This window comes from Quercus suber, unplaced genomic scaffold (assembly GCF_002906115.3).
Source record: "Quercus suber isolate HL8 unplaced genomic scaffold, Cork oak 2.0 scaffold_266, whole genome shotgun sequence".
Lineage (NCBI taxonomy): Eukaryota > Viridiplantae > Streptophyta > Magnoliopsida > Fagales > Fagaceae > Quercus > Quercus suber.
The window spans coordinates 245,904-254,756 of NW_027069722.1; the positions used below are offsets into that span (position 1 = coordinate 245,904).

The following is an 8,853-nucleotide window of genomic DNA, read 5'->3' on the forward strand; positions in this document are numbered from 1 at the left end:
TCTGAGTCAAAGCTCAAAACTCTCTCTGATAAAGCAAAGCCCTGGGATGCAAGCTCATTAACCACATGAAGAAGAAAATCTTGGCAAGAGCCAAAAGAGAGGGGAAGTCATAATTGTAAGATCTTACCTCCTAGAAGCAAATCTCCATTCCAACAGTCTTTCTGTTGGTTTTTCTCATCTGCAGCTGTAAACATGACTGCTACTCAAGTTTCCTTAAGAGTAACATTATATGCAAACAAAAAGGTATTGCTCCAAGGGCCTAAATCCGGAATCGGATATGTAGCTAGCATTACCAGAGTGGCATCTGAGGTCTTTCTATAGGCTATGAAGTGAGACACCTTCGAATAACTGTCAACCACAGCAAAAACAGAATCCCACTGATTGGGCTTCTCCCCAGAAATACACCCAATGTGTGTGTGTGTATATATATATATATATTCTTTGTAGTGTTCAAAAAATTGATATTTAAATTAGTATCGAGTATACAAATAAATTCTACTTCTTAACACAAGCAATTTAAGTACTTTCGAAATTACATCCCTATAATGACAAACTTGATAACCAGTCATTCATATTCAAACAACAAAAAGATAGGAAAAGAAAAATTTACAGTTATACATTAAGCCAGTTGCCAGGTTTCCTATTCATATGTCACTGCTCGACATTTTTTCATCTTAACATCCATGACATGTTACATTTACATTGTTGATTAGAGCCTGATCTTGAAGCATTTGTGTGTACGAATTGAGGATAGAGCTTTGTAAACAAGGACAGAGCTTTAGCGAGAAGAGAGAGGGAGCTCCGTCGCTCTGCCGTATAGAGACTTGCCATTCTACCTATGGAGCTTTCTCAATTAGCTATCTCGTACCACCAGAATGTAAGACATGGATATTGAGGTGCATCGTTGCTTAACAGCTTTGACCAGTATAAACTACACTTCTCCAATAGTTTTAGACTGCACAAGTTTTACAAACAAGTTGTTGCTACAGGATGAAGGGGAAAAAAAATACCAAAAAAATATATATATACACACACACACTTATGATCAAAACGTGGGAAATAAAAAAATTTCAACAAAATTTATTACGGCAAATACAAAGGAAATTTTTTTTATTTTGAAATCAAAATGATTCTATCAATTAAAAATAATCATTAATCAGCAAACAATAAAAAGTCTTAGGCTCAAACCCATCTCAAGATCAATCTGGTTTTTTGATTCCTCGTCCACAAATTCTAGAAAATTCTCAGAAAGGAATACACTACACAGAATATCATAGAAAATTTCTGTGTGCAGGATGTAAGACCATTAATGCAATGTAGCGTTATGTTGAATTGAAGCCAAAGGAAAAGCAACAATATTTACCAAAATTCCAAATTGTGCAAGATCAAGATAAATTAGCAATTCATTGACTATATTTAAAACTTATATAGCTACATGGTGGAATGATGTCGAGCAATTTTATTGGAATAATATAAAAACTCAAAGTGATGATTAATTACACAAAGAACATACATAAATAAAGCTAACAGAAAAGCACCTTAATTATGAGGGGGAAAAAAAGAAAAAGAAAAATAAAGAAAAGAAAAGAAAAACGCAGACCTGCATTTTAAACCTGATGATGAGGAGAATATAAAGGACATTAAGGGCACAACAGATGAAATTTGAGGTCAATCTCAAATCTTCATCACTATAAAACTTGACACTGTAGTACACAACACCATCTCCATGCTTGTAACTTCAAACACTCTCTGGCTACAAGCAAAATGAGCTTCATTTGTGATATGAATCATGAGTGACAACCATACCCAACAGATTAATGTGGAGAAAGATATATGAAACTGGATAGTAGCATGCCAGATAGAGAACCTAGAAAGCCAGCAGAGGAATAATGAAGCACCAATTATAGAAAATTTGGACATTGGCAATATTAGTATGTAAAAAGGAAAAACTTACTTACCTTGGTAGTTCAAAATCCATGCTCGCATCCCCAAGTGCTCACCAAATATCCTTTCTCTGTCCTCAGTGGTCTATTGTAAAGCAAGGAATGTTTTCAAGTGGCTGGAATTTAGGGCTAATTTAGGTTAACAGGCATCATTAGAAGTAATTAGAATAATAATATTTTTAATCACAATGGACATCAATGACAATGATCTAAAGTGAATATATAGTAGCTTAACCTTAAATTGAAAGAGCTATAACATGTTAAGAGGAATTTCAAAGTTTATGCATTATACAAGGGATGAGCACCACAAGCTATACACAAGCAATCAAAAGACTAGTAATAAAAAGGTGACTAATAGGGGACAGACTATATCCTGCAGCACAATGCTAATTACTACAGTAAACTTTACTACTATGCCTTGCAACTTATTTAACTCATATGCAAGATGAGGAGCATAAAAATAACCCTGAAAATATAATCCTAATTCCTCCAACAAAACAGAACTACCAAAGACTTTGTTCAAATTAGAAGCAGCAATTAGTATGGATTTGACAATCAAACAAAAAAATGGGAGTTAAAGGAAAAATATACCATATAATATATTTTGAGAGGCATTATCTTTGTCACTTTCCTTTGTGAGTGGTGTCAAGCTCGGGCTCATTTCCTTCCTCAATTGAATCCTTGATGTTGCTGATGGGGTTTCCACTTTGAGATTGATCTTCTCTTCTTCATCCATCATAAATAATCTGTCCATATGGTATATGTTAATCTGTTGGTCTAATGCTATTTGTAACAACTAGAGGTTTGTATATGATCTGAATTCATGTATGATAAACAGAAGAAGATTGTTTTGAGATTTAATAATAGATTACACCAGGAGATGAGCAAGATATGACATTGTCAATGATTTTAGGAGGTCTAGCTGCAAAATCTTTTGACAGTACTCCAAATTTCCTACTGAGAAGAGTACTCTTTAACAAAAGTTACAAATGTATAGATTATAATTTTGTAGCAACATCTTAATATCGCATGGTCCGTCCTTTCAAAATCAGGGAACTTAAAAAAGTCCAATTTTATCTCCATAAAACAAAAACCCCAATAAAATGGTAAATCAATTTACATTACCTCATAAATCACAAAAGCCGCTCTTGACCTATGTCTATTCCCATTAAGTAAAACTGATGAGATTCAAATCAAAAACTATCAAACAGATATACTGGAGCTGTTTGAAACGTTGAGGCGGCAATGAAAAGTTAAATATTAAAGTTACCAATAGCAGGGAAGATCTTTTTAGTAGATTCCTCGATCCTGAATGCTGTAGACAGCTTTAAAGGTGCCACTAAAACCTCACGTTCTCCCAATTATGGTGCCATAAATAAAATTTCAGTCATTTGCATAACCATTCCCTCTTGAGCAAGCTGTGCTTACCTATATGGACCATGGTTTTGAGTTCAACCTGCAATAATAACCAGTTAAAGGAATGAGAGTATAAACAGATACCATAAACCATTTTGAAAAGATTTGCAGGTAAGATAATTTTGTAGCACTAAACATAGACTAGTGCAACTTCTAGGATCGCTACCTCCATAAAAAAGAAAAAAAAGCTAACAGTGTTCGTTGGCTATGGATTGTTTTGCATTCCCCAATTTTCCTCTATAGATTTTGTAATAGCAAAAAATGAAAGCCAATTTCTATTTTCACTAAATTTTATTCTTTATTTAGAAAATACACAATGATTTAAGCCATAATTAATTACTTAGAAAACAATCAATATGAGATTACAGCCCTCCTTTAAGGAAGTTTCTTTACAATTGTTAGGAAGATATCAAGGTAAGCTAAAGTGCTTCTGAAGGCTAATTAGACAAATGCTAAGCAACTAATAATATTCAAGTCAGATACATTGCATTGATGCAACTAAGCAAATTTTTGGTTTATGCAATATCTTCATTTTAGTTTTTAGCCGTATGCCTAAAAAAATCAGACATATACTATTGATACAGTTTCCTACATATTGAAGGAAATAAACCACTGTGGAGGAAACTCCTTGAGTGAGACAGATGGAAATAAAAAAGCGAAGAAGTCACAACAAACCAATAAAAAATTTGATTTACTACCAAGTATGTTTTTCTATGATTGTTACTTGATCCAAGGTATTTGTAATATCTTCATATCTACTGGTGGTTGCTTCCCCCACTTTGCACTCTTCCATGTCATGAAACACTTCAGCCTCTGAGGCAATGAAAATGTACAAAATTATAGTAAGAACTTGACACAAAGCAAGTACATAACCCTATAACAATAAGACTAGATGAATTAAAAAAGGTTTACACGGTTTGAGCTATGGGGTTGTCCCTATTTTTTCTTAAACTTGTTGAATGAAAAAAGGATTCAAGCATTCAAAACATTCAAAGGCCCTTAAGGGTTGGGAAAAAAGGTTGTTGACCATGGATTAAAAGGCAAACGCAATGGCATCTAAGGAAGAAAAAAGAGGAATATAAATAAACCTATAGGTGAATCAGAATTGAACTACCAAGAACAAACAAGAGTAAAATGGCTTCATTTCCATCTTCTTCTTTCCTTGCACATATTAGTGACTAATTCTGGTAGTTCCCGTTTTGAATGTCATTCCATATTGGGTGACTAACAATGATAGAAAGAAAAGCAAGCATTTCTCATCTCATCCCCCACCACTCATGGTGGTAACATTCCACTCTCCCCTCGCTTCCATGACACAAAACTCTTCAATCACTAAGACAAGAAATCCACACACCTTTGTTTTCATCAATCTCCTCAATGTATAACACTAAACCATGAAAATTAGCAAACTAAATTCAAAACCTAAAACATAACGTTGGAAATTACATAAGTTGAAAACAGGTCAATTACCTAGCTCACCGTTCATCTATCACCATATAATATGGATTACACATGATATGTTCCATGATGCACTTCATTGCTTCCATTATGAAATGATAGAGAACCTACTTTTGTGGTCCATTCTCAAATGTGCATCCATGTGGGAAAATTTGGTTCATCACAAAATGTACATTCCTAGATATTAGAATCAGATGTTTGGTTCAAACGAGGCCAAAAAGAATTAAATATTTAGCATGACATAATCAAGGATGGACAAAATGATATGGAAAAGCAAACAGATTATTAAGAAGAAAATATCGAGATATACCTCAGAGTGGAGGAGTAAACGATCCAACTAACAAAGCCAAGGTATATGTAGTTTCTTCTTCTTTCCTGCTGGTAACGGACCTCAAGTACTTCACACTTTTTCATGTAACGAAATGCTTCAGACTCTGAAACAAGAAACAAGCATATGACATTTCTTTATAACTTGATAAATAGCAATTACCTAACCCTATAACTTTGGTACTTGATAATTAACAAAAACATTTTAAAGCCTTGATGACCCCTCTCTTTCTTCTTAAGACTAGTTGTTGCATAAATTTCTTTTCATGGGTCGCCAACTTAGATTGACTACAAAAGAAAGCCAACATGTCAAGTTAAAATTTGAGTAACATTCATTCAGTATTATTCTTTTCTTTTCTTTTCAAATAGAGAATCTTCCACACCAGATTGAACCATTCGTGTCAGTGTCTTTGTGAGTTTGGCCAAAATCTTAAATTAATCTACCGAAGTTGTAATTATTAAGTTTTTGAGGGATGAGTAGGATAATTAATTGAAATTTTGGTGAAAAAAAGGAAAATGATGAAGAAGAAGGCGTTATCCATGACTAAATTAGAGTTGCAACGCCGAATCAAGCTAATGCTGAACTTTTTGGACACACGCTCAAATGAAAATAATTTTCACCATCACCATCCAAAAATCCGAACTTGTAGCAAACTTTATGAACCCTGAAAAGGGGGAATTTCTTGTCTTATATATATTAAAAAAAATCTATAAATCTATATCATAATATTTTTCTTGCAATTAATTAATTACTTGGAAATTGAATAAATTCACAACAACAATGATTTTGAAGAGACCAGCACCTTTCAACTAGTGACACAATGGGGAACTAGAAAACTGCAACCTGAATATGCATTGTATAGAATCAGTAAATAATGTTAAACAAATGGTACCACATCAGCACTTCCAAATGAGCATTTAACAAGCAGAGGAAATTAACAAACATCATGAAAATGATCATTCCAATATCTTGATTATCAATTCTATTCAAACTCTAGTGAATATTTTGAACTGTTCTATACTCAAATCCATGGACAGTGGGCCAAAAACTAGAGCTTGAAGCTTACCAGTGGAAAACATAAATTGGTATTCAGTAGGACACAAGACAGTACTGCTTCAAAATTTACACGAGCTAAGAATTAACAACTACAGAAGTACATGTTTCAAAACATTAGGTTCATCTTTGTTGAAGTCTGATCAATGTGGACAGAACCTCAATCAGTTTATAGAGTCACTCAACAAATTTATGGAGATTAAGATAACCAATAAAAGCATTAACAAATTTGTAGTTATTTCCACATAAAAAGTCATTGATCTTATAATCGACAAGCAAATGTTAAAATCTTATACTATGAACTGTGATTAGATCTTATTATTCTCTTAATACATATATCAAAAGCACGCACAAAAAAGAATATAGGATTAAGTCGTTGGTGTCCGTGTTTGAGATTTTGGCCAAAATCTCATAAAAATTAATTACCAATTGTATTTCTTTGTTTTTTGGGGAATATTTACGAAAGTAGGAAAATTAATTAATATTTAGTTCTAATAAAAAAAAGAAGATGAAGCAGAAGAAGAAGTTACCATGACTAGATCAGACTTGCATTACTGAATAATGCCAAGAATGAACTTCAGCCACACACACACAAATCATCTTTCACTATCGTCATCCAAAAATCTCTACTTGAAGCTAAAATCATGAACCTAGAAACACAGAAATCATAGGTCCTCTTCTTTAGTGTCCTCTTTTTTGTCTTCGTCATCTGACTAGAGAAAGGGCCAAAACTGCCCAAAAGAAAACCATATGAGTTATTTAAACTATTAGCAACACCCATGTAAATATTAAACTATTAAAGAATTAGCAAGACCCATGTAAATATTAAACTATTAAAGAGTTAGAAAGAGGTAGGCATTTGAGTTGTTTTCTCTATATGTCAATGAGTAAGATTTGTTGCAATGATCATTTTTTATTAGTTAAAACAATTTTAGATATATCACAAGATAACTTAATCTAAGCAACCACATGCTTAGCTAGTTATGTGAATACTGCAAAATAGAAATCACCTAATTCAAAGTACTCAGAATCTAATTAAAGTTGTTATTAAATTTTTAATCTGTAGGACTGTTTGGCAGTCGATTAAAATATTAATTGATAAATTTAGCAAAATAAAAGAAAAGTCCCAGGTACTAGATTTGACGAGCAACACTGAATCAAGCCAAGAATGGACTTTGCCAACACACACAGTATAGACAAAAATCATCTTTCACCATCACCACCATCCAAAAATCTCTACTTTAAGCTAAAATTCCTGGACCCAGAAACACAAAGATCACAGGAACCATTTTAGTTCATCGTCTTTCTACATGAACCAAAAGAAAACCAGATGGGTTATTTGAGATTAGTGCTATATCCGCAGCCTTAAATCAAAAAATGAGGAAAACCCATATAAATAGGAAACCGTAAATGAAATAGAAAGATATAGGTAGACATTGGATCTGTTTTCTGTCTATACATACGCAAATGAACGAGATTTTTAAGGATATTCGTTTGGATATTTATTAAGCAATTTTAGATAAATCACAAAATAACCGAATCTAAACAATAAATCGCCTAATTCAAATGACTAAGAACCAGATAAATTCATCAACCAACGTGTTTTTTTTTTTTTTTTTTTTTTTTTTGCACTTTTCTACTATTTGCCTACTGAGGCCTTCCAGTTGCTCACATTGCCTAGGATCCCTATTAAAAAATGCTATTTTTTTAAACACCAACCAACAATCTTCTTTAGACAATACCTCCAAATTAATCATGCTCCCATGTCCCATAATCTCTGCAACTCTGCTTTCCGTGTGGTGACTATAATTCTACTGCCCTGGGCAACATATTTGAATGCATCTCTGAATGGCTCCCACATTGTGGAGTCTTCCGTCCACACATCATCAAATACAAGAAGAAACTTCTTTCCCCTAACTTTATTGCAAATTCTATCCAATAGACTTTGCAATGCAGTCAAGTTGGGGGATTGATGTTCAATAGATTCAAGGATTTCTTTGGCCACCTTGCACTGATCGAAAGGGTCAGAAACACAAACCCACACTTTTATCTCAAAATGTGCCTTCACCTCATTATCATTATAGGCTAGTTGGGCAAGAGTAGTTTTTCCAATACCACCCATGCCCACTAAAGAGATGACATGGGGGTTTCTTACTTCTTCACTACCCTTGCCCAATAGGATGCACACTAGATCATCCCTAACTTTATCACGACCAAGAATTTCAGACACATCAACAAAGGAAGTTGTTCTTGGTCTCTCAACTTCTTCATTGCCCCTAGTCAATACAAACCTGTACACCTCTCCCTCTCTGTCAATCTCATCTAATTTTTCATTAAGTTCTTTTATCTTATGAGCAATAGCACGATGCTGCAAAAGAGTAGGAACTGAGATGAGGGACCATACCTTCCTTTTCTTAGCAACAGTGCTAGTTTCAGCTTTTTCTTCATCATCTTTTTGTTGTTTCTCAATCTCTGCTTTGATCATGGCAGTGTTCCACTCATCCAACACGTCGTCCATCAGGTAGGATACGTCTTTGAGCTTATCTAACCAAAGCTTCACAGCTTCCTCCTTCACTTGCCGTTTCTCTGCATCGTTGAGCATTGCCTGGATGGTGTGGAATTTGCTTTCAAGCTTCTGGACTTCTCCCTTGACAT

At 34.0% G+C, this 8,853-nt stretch overlaps 1 protein-coding gene across 31 annotated transcripts in view; it reads right to left on the bottom strand.

The window, feature by feature from the left end:
* The window catches only part of LOC112004418 (uncharacterized), a 44,529-nt gene that overhangs the window by 6,687 nt on the left and 28,989 nt on the right, over positions 1-8,853 (bottom strand). For 6 of the 31 annotated variants that reach the window (XM_065781434.1, XM_065781424.1, XM_065781427.1 and 3 more), the window contains 7 exons: positions 3,372-3,399; positions 3,214-3,258; positions 3,069-3,121; positions 2,535-2,689; positions 1,959-2,072; positions 1,601-1,867; positions 471-955 (listed from right to left, as the gene is read on the bottom strand). In XM_065781434.1, the coding sequence (XP_065637506.1) occupies positions 2,672-2,689; positions 3,069-3,121; positions 3,214-3,258; positions 3,372-3,399 (144 nt within the window). In that variant the 3' untranslated portion in view covers positions 471-955; positions 1,601-1,867; positions 1,959-2,072; positions 2,535-2,671. Of the gene's footprint in view, positions 1-470; positions 956-1,600; positions 1,868-1,958; positions 2,073-2,534; positions 3,400-4,057; positions 4,173-4,829; positions 4,995-5,127; positions 5,252-5,947; positions 5,989-6,728; positions 7,083-8,853 lie in introns of those variants that run through there. The other 25 variants (XR_010632127.1, XR_010632124.1, XR_010632122.1 and 22 more) reach the window with 21 other exon arrangements.